Source organism: Hoplias malabaricus, chromosome 12 (genome assembly GCF_029633855.1).
Source record: "Hoplias malabaricus isolate fHopMal1 chromosome 12, fHopMal1.hap1, whole genome shotgun sequence".
Classification (NCBI taxonomy): Eukaryota; Metazoa; Chordata; class Actinopteri; order Characiformes; family Erythrinidae; genus Hoplias; species Hoplias malabaricus.
The window spans coordinates 31,683,059-31,697,935 of record NC_089811.1 but is presented as its reverse complement, the minus strand read 5'-3'; the positions used below and the strand labels follow the sequence as shown (position 1 = coordinate 31,697,935).

The 14,877-nt window shown below is 40.0% G+C and overlaps 1 protein-coding gene across 1 annotated transcript in view; it reads right to left on the bottom strand.

Annotated features, from left to right (window-relative positions):
* The window catches only part of myo3b (myosin IIIB), a 104,813-nt gene that overhangs the window by 57,119 nt on the left and 32,817 nt on the right, over positions 1-14,877 (bottom strand). The window contains exons 12-23 of the mRNA XM_066685927.1: positions 14,660-14,776; positions 14,227-14,331; positions 14,011-14,094; positions 13,202-13,404; positions 12,968-13,066; positions 12,767-12,881; positions 12,557-12,683; positions 12,236-12,446; positions 8,712-8,859; positions 7,031-7,184; positions 6,075-6,163; positions 4,571-4,700 (exon numbers count right to left, since the gene is read on the bottom strand). Of these exons, the coding sequence (XP_066542024.1) occupies positions 4,571-4,700; positions 6,075-6,163; positions 7,031-7,184; positions 8,712-8,859; positions 12,236-12,446; positions 12,557-12,683; positions 12,767-12,881; positions 12,968-13,066; positions 13,202-13,404; positions 14,011-14,094; positions 14,227-14,331; positions 14,660-14,776 (1,582 nt within the window). The remainder of the gene's footprint in view (positions 1-4,570; positions 4,701-6,074; positions 6,164-7,030; positions 7,185-8,711; positions 8,860-12,235; positions 12,447-12,556; positions 12,684-12,766; positions 12,882-12,967; positions 13,067-13,201; positions 13,405-14,010; positions 14,095-14,226; positions 14,332-14,659; positions 14,777-14,877) is intronic.

Below are 14,877 nucleotides of genomic sequence, written 5' to 3'. Positions count from 1 at the left end.
TTTCTACAAAGTCACTAAGTCAGGGGATTCAGTCTTAACACTTGAGATTTAATGTGAATATGGCTATGGAAGTAAGCTGCCATCAAAAGAAAATGAGTAAAGCAGGTCAAGACTATTTAAAAAACCACCTAAATAGGGACTTCATGACACATGCATAAGCATTGAATACCATCTAGGAAAAAACAGCCCATGTCAGTATTTGCAAATCACACGAGATATTTATGAAGTTAATGATACAGCATTCATAAAAGCCCTTAATCTATAGTAATGAAAATACAGAAATAAAAAATGTATAAGAATAAATAAAAAAAAAGTGATAAATATATATTAGCTTCAAATTCAATTAAATCTAAATCATTAAATACAAGAACTGCATCTACGGTGGCGCACTCATCCCTGCTCCAACACCACTCCATTTCCTCCAAATATCTGTGGATCACAGTTTCTTTCAAAATGACCAGAACGGCACATGCTTCCGTTTCTAACGCATATTTCTTTAAATCAAAGCCACACAGAGGCCCCTCTAAGGAACATATACATAGTGCAGGACCGCAGGCCTGGAGAGCAGGCCCCTCAGAGCCTTTAAGAACAGGGCCAACCCAAACACACTGATCCGCCTGATCCACGGATGTACTCAGGCTTTTAGGGGAATTTGTCCATGCAAATAGATCCTATTTCCTCTGACAAAGCTGATCCACACAGACAGGCTGCCGAAGACCAGACCCAAATATGTGAGTGATAGATCTGAATGGTAGGATACCAGTGTGGCTCATATATAAACACAGGCTTATTGCACGCATGTGTGAAGTGGGGTTTATGTCAATCCTTTCAAAATCCAGATTCAGCTGATATATTGAATAACAAAATTAGTGGAGCTGAGTTATACACTCACACATGCACTTACACACACCAATTAACCATAACATTATGACCAGTTGCTATTTGCTAATTGTATATATTGCTTGCCCCTTTCACACTGTTCTTCAAAAGGTCAGGACCCCACACTGGACCCCCACAGAGAGGGTTTGATTTGGGTGGTTGATCATTGTGGTGGTGTATGTCATGCTGGTATCAGTGGATCAGACACAGCATGGCTGCTAGAGTTTTTAAAGCCCTCAATGTCAATGCGGGACCGAGTCCAACAATCAAAAATGTCCAGCCGACAGCACCCTGTGTCCACTGATGAACCAACACAAGCTGTGCAGCAACAGATGAGCTACTGTCTCTGACTTTACATCTACAATGTGGACAAACGAGGTGGGTGTGTCTAACAAAATGCACAGTGAGTGGACACAGTATTTAAAAACTCAAGCAGCATTAACACACCGCCGCTACATCAGTTTCCGTGCAGCACTGAATGATCTTCCACCCAGTGGGCTTTTACAGGCTGGTTACTTTAGTCCTATGACGTTCCTCTTTATAAAAGTACCCCGCACTGTGCAGTGGAGATGTAGAACTGCATTCTTTGGGATGAAAAGAGGCTCATAAAATATGTTTAGAATTACCTGGAGTGGGGTTTCTGACCCAGAATGCATCATCCATCTTCAGTATATCAGCTCAGTAATATTCTTATGGCTGAATGCCATTCAATCCTAACAGAAATGCTGCATCGTCTAGTTTAAAGCCTTCCCTGAAGCGTTAAGGCTGTTACTGCAGCAAAGGGGGGACAGACTAAATATGAATGTCCTTAATTCTATTCATATTATATTATTTTCTAAATATCTTTATATATTGATGTGCAGTACACATTCCACAACACAAAATAGCTCCAAACTGATAAAATTCGTGTTTTCACATATTTATAATGACAGCAATAGCATTAGAATCAAAACATCACATCAAATCCATCCTGACACACTGTGAAACAGCCCTTGCAGATGTGTTAGAGTCATCAAGGCTGCCCCCTTGTGGTCTGATACACCCTACAGGCGCCTGAGAGCGATGCACATCTAAATTCCACTAGGGACAAATAGATTTTTATCAGATGTTGCAGATAGCTGTAATTTCACAGATAACTGGGAAATCTACAAAATGGGATAAAAATATGCAAATTAAATTCCCCTCATATTTCAGCCCAAAGATCAAAATTTCCATCTTGCCAGTATTTGTAACTTAAAAGGAAGATGCTGTTGCCACTGGTTTATCTTAGTATGAAGATTCTGACAGCTGTAATGAGCAGAAATAAGCACAAGAGTGGACAGCATAAAAAGCACTCTCCAACCACCCACACATTAAAGCGGTGGAGGAGCTCAGTATCTGCAGCTACAGAGAGCACAGCACCAATAACAATTACAACAGCTCTTAATTTATTACACAATGAGAGGCTGCTGTAAATGAAATAAGCACAAACAGGGGAGGGCTTTTCTGAACAATGGAACAAAGGCAATTTCCATGCTTAAACTTAAAAAAAAAAAGCAATACACTAAAGAGCTGGGCAAAATTTAGAGACCACCAATCATCTCAACAAGATTATATACTTGTAAGAAGACATCAGAAGGAAAGGGGAAAATTATTAAAATGATAAAGAAATGTCATTCTTAACAGCTCTGCAGACCACTAAAGTTTCTGTGCTGAACACATCATCCATCAGTATATAGAGGATGCTCTGCCACACCATATACACATACACAGAGTAGGAGCTTGCAATAAATGACATGTGCAAAGTGTGTGTGTGTGTTTGTTTCTGATGGATAAGCATAATCATTCAACTTTTAACCAAGCTACTGAACACCTGCTGTTGTGTACTACTACGATCAGCACAAGCAGTAACCCGAACATCAGAACTGGAAGTGGCTATCGTGGGGTTAATAGAGGGTGCTGTCCCTGTGGTCTGTGTGTGCAGTGCCGGGGACAGGTGCAAATGGTGTCGTCTTTTGGATGAAATATAAAACCGAGATTCGGACTCTGATGTCATAAAATGATTTCCATAAAAACAGTGGGGATTTCCTCTGACATCCTGCAATATCTACCAGTGTGGTCACTTCTGGCCTCAGAATCATCATCTTCAATAAGTAATATCCCAGTGTCTTGAAATGAAGTCTTCCAAATTAATAAAAACAAGAGAGAGAGTACTTCTCCTACACAAACATGTATGCAGACTCTCACAGACTCATACCCATGCACACGTTACCCAGTTAAAAGGAGAAAAACAACTGCTTTAGTAGAGGCCCATTTTTGTCAGCCTTTTTAAAAATGTTCATCGTCTTGCTTTTTTTGCACTTTCAATGAACGCACACTCAAGGAGGGGAGGAGAGGAGGAGAGAGTCAAATAATGGCTTATCTGTGGAGTCGTGCAAAATATATATTTCATAATTAACCACTCTGCCCCTATTCTCTTCACTAAGTCTAGTGGTCGAAGCCTGAATGCCTACCTACTGCCTGGCTTTCTTAAGCACCTTGCTTGCAGCACAATGAGGAGGGAAGAGGAGTTGCATGTGCTTTAGAAGAGCTCTAAATAGCGGTTTCTCATCCGCTGGGTATTTGAGAACCTTATCGCAGGAATATCCCAAATGCTGCGTCCCAATCGCCAGAGATAGGGGCAAAACAGCGGAAAGCGAGAGGGACAGCTTAGTGAAAATAAAAACAGATCCTCCTATTCTTTCGTCCTCATATTCTACCATCCTTCTATTCCTCCACCCAGAGATCAGCCACACAAGAGATAAAGGAGGAGAGAGATTTATGCTGAAATACAATAGAGAGAGAAAGTGTGTGTGAGTGTGTGAGAGAGAGAGAGAGAGAGAGAGGTAGGTGGTGGGGTGCTCAGACACAGAAATTTATATATTCTTAAAAGCCACAACATTCACACTTCCATGCATCACCATTGAAATGTCCGTTGTGTCACTAGACCCCATTAAAAGATGTGCCCTATAACTGACCTTTCCCACGCTGCAGTATGTAAATATGTGACTACTTTCCAAGTAACTGTCCTGTTCCTAAACATTCACACTACCAAACAATGAAGTTTTACAGTCACTCTAAAAATGTGACCGCTGAGAGCCATACAGACCCTCAAAAGGACAATAACATCCCATCCTCCTGAAAGCTGAGACGCAGTGACTGTAGTGACTTTTAAGAAAATATATGTAAAGGAGATTGTAAGTAAACGACTCTAGCAAACAACTCAAACTGAGCGTGCGAGGAGAGGGTAATAGATAAATAAAAACATGTCTTTACTCAACACTTTATGCCTTCATGACAGATTTGTCAGTTAGCTCAAACAGAACATTTTTCAAGATTGAAAAAAATGTAGGTCTTTCATCATCAACCATACTTAAGGAATTCTGGAGAAATACCATGTAGAGTAAGGCTGGACACCAATGTTGAACGAGTCTGACCTTTGAGCCTTCAGATGGCACTGCATAAGAAACTGTCACGCTACAGTGATAAATATAACCACATAGAGTTGGGAGTAGGTCAAAGTCTGCGACTGCATCATAAAAGCCAATGCAAGAGAAAGTCATACATTAATTCTATGCAGAACCACTAATGCGTTCTCTAAGCCCAACTCATCTCACACAGTCCAAAAGACAGGAGAAAGATGTGCTGTTGTAAGAGAGTTTCATAGGCATACCTGTTTTGGTGAGTGGACTGGAGAAGAGCTGCTGCAGGAGTTTATTTTCTGAGGTTCTCAGAACCACTACAATGTCTGCAGGCAGAGTGTCTCTGTTCTTCTCCAGAAAACCATTCGCATTGTACAACACCTTCATGGAAATAAATAAATAAACAAGATTCTAGAGCATATCAAGGAGTAGATGTTTGAATGACAAAACCACAAGCATCCTTCACCCACAAGGACTCAAAAACTGAGAATTTCAGCATTTGGTAATATAAACAACATTTGTATACATTGTTGTATATTTACAGCTAGTTTTACTAAAATGAACATTCATTCATTCATTTTCTGAAACCATTTATCCAGTTCAGGGTCGCGATGGGTCCGGAGCCTACCCGGAATCACTGGGCACAAAGTGCCTTTGAAGAGTGACTCACACTCATACCTATGGACACTGAGTCGCCAATCCACCTACCAACGTGTGTTTTTGGACTGTGGGAGGAAACCGGAGCACCCGCACAGACACAGGGAGAACACACCACACTCCTCACAGACAGTCACCCGGAGGAAACACACCACACTCCTCACAGACAGTCCCCCAAAGGAAACCCATGCAGACACAGGGAGAACACACCATACTCCTCACCGACAGTCACCCGGAGGAAACCCACACAGACACAGGGAGAACACACCACACTCCTCACAGACAGTCACCCGGAGGAAACCTACGCAGACAAAGGGAGAACACACCATATTCCTCACAGACAGTCACCCGGAGGAAACCCACACAGACACAGGGAGAACACACCATACTCCTCACAGACAGTCACCCAAAGGAAACCCACGCAGACACAGGGAGAACACACCACACACTTCAAAGACAGTCACCCGGAGGAAACCCACACAGACACAGGGAGAACACAACATACTCCTCACAGACAGTCACCCGGAGGAAACCCACACAGACACAGGGAGAACACAACATACTCCTCACAGACAGTCACCCGGAGGAAACCCACACAGACACAGGGAGAACACACCATACTCCTCACAGACAGTCACCCAAAGGAAACCCTCACAGACACAGGGAGAACACACCATACTCCTCACAGACAGTCACCCAAAGGAAACCCTCACAGACACAGGGAGAACACACCAACCTCCTCACAGACAGTCACCCGGGGTGGGACCCAAACCTACAACATCCAGGTCCCTGAAGCTGTGTGACTGTGACACTACCTGCTGCGCCACTGTGCCACCACTTATTTAATAATAATTAAATATATTAATATGTAACAAAGTTGATTCCCAATACTTTTTAACAATCTCATTATCCAGGGGCAAAGTTAGGTGTACTCACTTTAATTTGGAACATAATTTATTTTTCAAAATAAAATATTGTTTCATGCCTCAGGTGGAACAATCAAAATAAACTTAGGAGTCCGGACACAGGAGAACTCAGCGAACGCTGTAACTGATTAAATTAACTGTAGGTGTGTCATCCCTGCATACTGGGTATTACCTTTCCGGCATAATGCTGAATTCCAAAAGACAACTCCAGACGCTTTGGTCTCCAGAAGTACTTGTACCGCAGATTGTCCTCAAACTTGTCTAGAGAGAGTATATTAAAAGTAAATGGCAGACTAAAATGGCCCATTGCTGAGTATTGCAACATCAGTTCAAGTTCTTTAGAAGTGTATGTTTGTTTATGCACAGCAGAGAGGGCCAGTGCATCGCTACCCGTTGCAGTCAAATCTTCCTGTAGAACCCTAGCAGTGATGTGGAGGTTCTGCTTGGCACAACTGCCCAAAAAATTTGATTAGAAGAGCCAATGGCTGTTGAGTGTCAGCAAAACGCTTTGAGAAGATTCTGTATTTGATCCTGCAGCACATTTGCCCACAGATGTTGTAGCTGAGCCTACAAATCCTGCACATTTGTAGGTTGCTGAAGCTGGCATCCCGGCTGATGCTATAAATGCTTAATTGATGGTAAATCTGGTGACTGGTGTTGCGATCTGTCAGAGACATACCTGGGAAACCCTTGCTGTGTGTGTGGGTCAGAATTATCCTGCTGAAAAATGACTGTTGGACACCCTGCCATGAGAAGCAATAGACATGGCCACAGGATGTCCTGCACATATCTTTGAGCTGTTACTGTCCCTTGTATCACCACTAGGCACTCACCAGGAGGCCTTCATGTCCAAACCAGATTTGTCACTAAGGAAAATAGGGTACCAGTCCGTAGCAATCCAGGCTTCTTGTTCACGAGGATAGTGGGGAAGCAATTTTACGTGCTCTTGACAAGACCCAGTGTCTAATCAGATCACACCTGTAATCATTTACATATCAGCCTGAGACATAACTGCATGACAAGTTTCTGACATTTCTATCTGGGTGCAATCTGGGTTTTTTTTTTATATCTGTGAAGTTCACAAGAAGAGACACCAATTTAAAAGATATGTTTGTTACACTGTGTTACCAACGAGTGTCTGGTCAGTAGCCTGAGGGAAGCGGCTCTCCTCGTCCAGCAGGGAGAGAAGCCCCATGGGTTTCTGCAGGAACATGTCCAAAATGGGCCTGTTGTCTTCATACTCCACCAGACTGGCATCTATACCCTCACTCTGATATTCCATCTGAGAAAAACACACAGACACACACACAAATAAAAATGTTATCTGTCAGGTGTCAGTGCCTTCATACTAGGACCATGTCTGAAAGAAAAGCTTTCACCTCAAAAATACTCCATTCAGTGCTTCATATATTCATATGGAACCCTGACAATTTCACAATATAAAAGAAGGCACAACATTCACATACATTTCATGACAGGGTATAGCTTAACTCAAACAAAGCACACATATCTACAGTCTCACGGAACAGAATAGTGGAGGAAAAAAAAGTTATTGGAAATCAAGCAAAAATTTGATTCAGTAAACAGAGAGGTCGACTCACAGTGGGACTAATGTCATACCATTGCAAGAAGATTATGCAAACAAATACATTTCTTTCAACATAATCTTCTGGAGACGGCTCGTGACTGGCGGCTTTAACACACCCTCATGTTTTAATCAGCACTCTGGAATAGCAACGCGCTGTGTTTATCATTAAGGAGGAGCAGTGTGTGTTAAATCTCATTCCCATTCAGCTCTATAATGAAGCTCACTAATGCTGCTGTTAGTAATGAGGGAAATTATGCAGCCGTCCTGCCAGGCCAAATGCTTACACAAACCCACCCGAACGCATTACACACATAGACAAAAACAAACAAAAAAAAAAAACGCACTCACACACACACACCCCCCCCCCCTCCCTAATGGACAAGATGATAAGCAAAAACAAATGGCACTCAATAAATATGGCATTAGCAACCACTAACTGAATTACTGGACTGTTTTGGAGGCGGCTTTTAAATGTAGTTATTTATGTAGTAATGTGAAAATTACTTTGGTGCTGCCATGTTGTTGTTTTTTTTTAACTAAATGGAATTTAAATATATTTGGGCCTGGTGAAAGTTCTGTTTGATAAGAGGGTTTGAAAGGCATTTATGTTTAATTATTTTTTTTTGTTTGTATTTCAAGCGTAATGGAACTCAGGGTCAGATTAGTGACTAGTGAGAGACAAGACAAGAGAAAAAAAACAGGATTGGAATCAGAGAGAGAGAGAAATTGAGAGGTAAAGTCAGGGCTAAGGAATAGTGCAGGACAGCTGTGTGTTGATTAGTGTAAATAAGAGAAGGAGTCTAAAATCGCTCTTCAATTACACAGCTTCATTACTGACACAGCACTCCCCCCCACCCCCGCAACCCAAACACACACACCATTGTCTACAACACAGTAGAATTTCAATGATGGGAACCCCTCTCATCTCTAAAGCAATGAATAATGTAAAGAAACACCCTATATGCATAAGTGAGGAAAACCCTTTATTTTAAATAATCATTCAAAATTTAAGACCCACCATAAAAACAGCTGCTCTCATGATGCCTTAAATTGACATTTTCAAATTCTCTAAAAGATTGGTAATATTTGCAATTATTTCAAATTAATCATTTGACAGAACTCCCGTAAAATAAGTTACCTAATGTTGGTCCAGACAGACTGCTGGGCTGATAATAGTTAGAGTATGAATATGTGAAATAAGGCTATATGATGTGCACTCACCTGTTCGAGGGCAAATATGTGCTGGTTAAAATAGAACTGGATCTGTTCATTGGCAATGTTTATGCACAGCTGCTCAAATGAATTCTTCTTAAAGTTCTCAAAGCCAAAGATGTCCAGAATGCCCACGTTCATCCCACTCTCTGAGGCACTTCAAAAATAAATAAATAAAAATAATAATAAACAGCCACAACATGCCATTGTCAGAGTTAGAGCCTTCATCACTGTATACATGTTAATACTTCACATCACCTAAAAAAACACACACACACAGAATAAACACAGCAAAATAATATAATGTGAGTAGCCTTTACACTTAGTGCTATGACTGAATTGAACACTTAGATTTTCTGAATGTAAACTATTCAGACACTTTTCAGAGGTCACCTTCTGCAATGGGTTAACAGGTTATTACTGGCAATAAGTTTGAAAACAGGAATGATTGGAGTGGAAACGGGAGTATTTGGATTTTGTGCACTGGACTGGAAGGCATCAGAGTCTCTGACAAGTCCAAAAGCTGATATCTGAAGGGATTCTCTTGGATCAATGAACTGCCTTTTACTCTCTCTCTGAAGTCTTTTTAATCATCTGAATATTATTTTCTCAATGCAACTCCATATCAAAAATTTATAGAAACCTTTTTTTTCCCCACTGCACTTTTCTTGTCTTGCTCTTGCAATTAATATTCTGTGGTATGTGTTGGTCTAGTTGGAGGTCACCTTTAAGATGGAGGCTCTGCATATAAACTCAACACTGGTAGAGATCTGAAGAGCCAGAAATCAGCACAAGACAAACAAAATAGCTATAATTCAACAACTATTTTTCTGAATACCACGCTGGGGTCATTTCCTGCCTAAATGTATAAATCTTTGTATTTGATAAGGCAAACAAGACAATATCATATACAACAATAATTAACTAATACTTTATTTAGATTTCCCTGTAGGAGCACATACATATTAAAGAGAATATATGTAGGGATCTGGAGCTCCTACAAACCTACAAACTGAACTAAAATAAAGTCAATTTTGTGATCTGCTTATGTTTGAAAATAATTTGTTTGAATCAGAAAAATGATGATTGCTTTTCTGAATTTGTGCTGCAGCCTGCATACAATGTCCCGCCTCTTCATCTGAGTTTCTCCAATCATAGCACTGGAGCCGTGTTTATGGCACAGAACAAAGACAAGGTTTAAAGGAGCAAAACAAACAAGCGCAGAGAAAGAGATGACTGATTTAATACCAGCAAATTTTGTTAAAATCAAAGAACGAGAACTAAGAGAATTTGGAAAAAAATCAGAGCATCTGCTCCTCGCTCTTCATTCCAGGGCTCTCTTGATGAATTCCTATTTAAAGGAACAGGTCCTGAAATGCATTGTTCTCAACATGGTTGTTTGATGCTTGTAATATTTTGACCAATGCTTGTAACAGAAGATACATTATGACCCAGAGAACAAATGTTCCATCCATCCATTATCTGTAACCGCTTATCCAATTTAGGGTTGCGGGAATCATCGGGCGCAAGGCGGGAATACACCCTGGAGGGGACGCCAGTCCTTCACAGGGCAACACAGACACACACACATTCACTCACACCTACGGACACTTTCGAGTCGCCAATCCATGTGTTTTTGGACTGTGGGAGGAAACCGGAGCACCTGGAGGAAACCCATGCGGACACGGGGAGAACACACTAACTCCTCACTGACAGTCACCCGGAGCGGGAATCGAACCCACAACCTCCAGGTCCCTGGAGCTGTGTGACTGCGACACTACCTGCTGCACCACCGTGCCGCCCTAGAACAAATGTTAACTTGTCAAAAAAGGTACATGTCCCCATTTCTTTTGCAGTTTGAATCTGTAGCGTCAGTCCAGCAAGTCTAGCATGGGGTGGTTTCCCAGACAGGTATTAAGCCTAGTCCTGGATTACAAAGCATTTTGTATTGTCATTTTCCATTGAAAAGAAGATACAGTCCACCTCTAGGCCTAATCACTGCCCAAAAGACACTGCATTCGAGTAAAAACATTACTCCCATTAATACAGAAGATAGGTGCTGGCCATAACATGACTTAGACTGAGCTTGTAACAAATGTGGTCTTGTAAATAATAGGACAATGGGTTAGTAAAGGTTTATTTCATCTTTGCAGCAAACATCCATCCTTTTTTGAGTCTTGCTTTTTGATTGTGCTACATTTAGTCTTTCTTCACACTTTAGGAGATGCTTTCTGCTAGTAGACTTGTACAGGAAGAGATTCTGCAAATTTCTTTTGAAAAACCTCTAACATTTGTCAAAACTACTTTCCTTGGCCTAGAGACATTTAGACAATCTGTAACTGGTGAAGTCTTATTCCTCCAATTAGAGGCTGAATAAAAGTGTTCTAACATCTTAGGAAAAGTTGACCTTCAGCAAAGTATAGAAGCAGGAAAGATTTCATCATTCTTTAAGACTTCTGAAACTGCCTTCCTGAGGATATAGGAGCCTGTCTGACGGCAGGGAAGGTGCTTCAGGTGTCTGCGTGGCTGCAGTGTTGGCTGATGAGTTTGTGTTAATCCACAAGAAGGTTTTTGTAGAAAAAAGTAAATCCTAGCTCACAAGCAAAGGGGTCCTCCAAGGATTTAGGTAAAGCATCAGCTGTAGTTAAGGCTAGAATTCAAATCCAGCAAAAGAGGAAGATAGTGAATGTGGCCTAAAACTAAGATAACCCTGTTTGTTGTAACTGTAAAGACGTATTTGATGAATTCTGCAGGTTTGTTTTTACAGAAATTATATTTCGCGGGACAGATTAATGTTCCTAAAAGACCACAAGCCTAAAATGCTTCCCATATAAAAAAAAATAAATAAACAAAACAAAAAACCCTTAAGCGTGTTCTCTAGTATCTACATCTACATAACAAGGTCTGGTGAAATCTCAACTGAAAATCTGCTTTGTCTAATTTCTTGATTTAGAGTCAGCTTTATGAGAACCCTGCTGAGTGCGAGTTGTGTGTACGCTCAAACTGAAGCTCTGTAAAATGAAACGGCATTGTGTTGAGGGTGTATGAGTGGATGATTACAACAGTCTGTGATCCCAAAAAAATTAAATAAAAAAGTGATATAATAGCTTTTATAATATAATATAATTTAGCTTTTTCTAAATGTAAATAATTTTTTTTTAGTTTGAATCATGTCAGAAACGGTTGCTCTCAGCTGTCTGCTGTTCTGCCAAATCTTTCTGAGAAAACACCTTTACAACTTAACATTCTCTTAGGTTTGACAGTTACTTCAACAAAACAATGTGAAAATAAAGCAGAGAGCAATTGGGCAGAAGCTTGTCTTTTTTACATTGCATTTAACAGGTTGAAAAATGCATGTTTATTGCTTTGATGAACTTAAATAACTTAGTTAATATATTCATGAAAATAATGCAGAGAATTGCAGGGCTACAGCAGTTACTTTTTTCCAGTGTTGAATGTATATTATAACAAGTTAAAAGTGAATTAAGTAAAGTAATGACAACTAACAATCAGCAGATTACTGATGTATTTACCAGATGTTGGCATCAGGCTGTAGTAAGGCATTGATGCGGTTCACTATCCAACTGAAGAGACGGCCGTAGAGAGCCTTAGACATGGCATCCCTCACATCAGTAGCCTTGTCCACTGTGTTGGTGCGGATGATGGTCTCACCACGTGTCACCACACAGTGAGAGGTCAGTGCCTCCTGCAGTTCTTCAGGCCCGATACACAGCAGAGTAGCCGCTATACGGATGCACATTAATACATGCAAAATGCATCTGTGGATGTATCGTATTTAAAACGCAGAGCATGATGAAAGTGAAACTCTGAACCTTTGTTCCTGTAGCACTTACCATTCTCTAAGGCCTCTGAATTAGGCACTTCACTCTTATCAGTTTGGTGCTGAGATGTGATGGAAGTGAACTCAATATTGCCAGTGTTTAATATAGCTGCCAGGATTCTGTACACAGAATTCACCTCCTGAAAAAGTAGATTCAAATTTAAAGTAAGTGCCACAATGATTACCTAATTAAAACAGTACAAAAAGAACCTCCTTACTGTACCTCCTCTGAGAAACCTATTATGCGGAAGCAGTCCTGAATGGCATCGAATTGTTCTTTGTAGAATTTACTTGACACAATGTCCTGCATCACTTTGCCATTTTCACTGTCAATGTACCTGTGCAAAAACTATGCAGTCAATATCTGCTACCACTGCTGAGCACTAGGACAGCAATAAATTAAATTATAATAAGACTTTCAGACCTGGGAGCTGTTTTTTCAGGCAATCTGTAATTCTTCAGGCTTTCTTGGTGATAGAGACCAGCATATATGTAATAAAATATGTGAAAGTTCTTCTCCCCTCTGCCAAAAAGTTAAATAAGCAGAAAACTTAAAATAAGTTTTAATAAAATATGGTTACACTGACTTTACAAACCATTCTGAAATACTGAAAATGGCACTTTAGTGTGCCATGCCAAATGAGTAATGATTTCTCACGTGGCCTGTTTGATGACTCTTGATTTCTCCAGGAGGTACTCAGAGATCTTAGCACCCATAACGGCACCAGTGGGAGTGAACTTCATCTCCAGGTACTTTCCAAAGCGACTGGAGTTATCATTAATAGCTGTGCATGCATTACCAAACGCTTCCACGAGTGGATTCACTTGCAGGATCTTCTCTCTAAGTGTTCGGTTATTTGCCTGCAAAAGAAGTTAGCACTGAGACATCAAGCACTGGAGTATTGGCTTCTTTTATTTAGATCATACCATGTCTCGAGACAGATTTAAGGAGAGTGTATAGATGTGGTTAAGAGATTTAAAAAGGTATAACATAACACAACTAGGAGAGTAAATATATATACTGATGCGTTATGATCTGGAAGCAGTGATTCAGCTGCATTACTTCAGATTGATAAAAGCTGACTGCAATTGTTTCTAATTATATTAAATATAGTATATGTTCTAGCCAAGAATCGTTATTTCATTCATTCATTGTCTGGAGCAGCTTATCCAGTTCAGGGTTACGGTGGGTCCAGAGCCCAGTCTGAATCACTGGGTCAAAAGTTCTTCCAGTGTTCAGTGATTTTAAAATTCTTATTGCTCCTAAAATAAACAAACTGATTAGAGGCAAAAAAATTGAAATTTCATCTTAAATAGTTTAAAGTGCATATCCTAAGCAAATCACATTTTAAGTCAACAGGTCAGATATGTAACAAATACTCTAATACAGAAAAAAATATAAAACATTTAATTAGTAAATCTCTTCATAAAATGCAAAACTCATTTGATTCTCAAGCGATTTTATACCTTCCCCAGAAATGTGAGATGCTGCACGATGAGATGGGCGCTCTCTGTTTTACCAGCTCCACTCTCCCCACTGATGATTATACACTGAAACCAAACAGACACAAGCAGAGATTCATACCAACATCCGATTAACCAATGATTAATTGGACCAATGACTGACAAACTTGAATATTACAGTGTCTCCTGTACACAAGTGCAACAAAGAACCTTTCGTACCTGGTCCCTGCAGAAAGTCACCATGCCCTGGTAGGCTGCATCAGCTGTGGCAAAGATATGAGGAGGATTATCCAAACGCTTTGCTCCATGATACAGCTTAGAAAACTGTGAGGAGGAGGTAGAAAAGAAAGACTTAACTAAACATGGCAAAGGGTATAGTGGTTCTTCAAAACTCCACGACAAGCCAGAGGATGCACACACACACACACACATACATATATATATATATATATATATACATACATACATACATATATATATATATATATATATATATATATATATATATACATACATACATATATATATATATATATATATATATATATATATATATATATATATATATATATATATATATATATATATTAAGTTACAAATAAGGCCTACCATGTGATCTGTGTTTTACTAAAACCTATAAGGCATCACTGACCTGTGGTGAGTAAATGCTCAGACCCTGAAATGGGTTTAGAGCAATAAGGATGTCTCCAACATAGGTGTATATCTGCAGCTCTTCGTAGCGCTTCTGAAGATGTTTTATTATTGTTTCCTATTAAGAATAAATAAATGCCAAAACAAACACGTTACAGGACATTTAATGGACATCACACTAGTACAATACACTAATATCATGCTAAATAGACTTTCCCT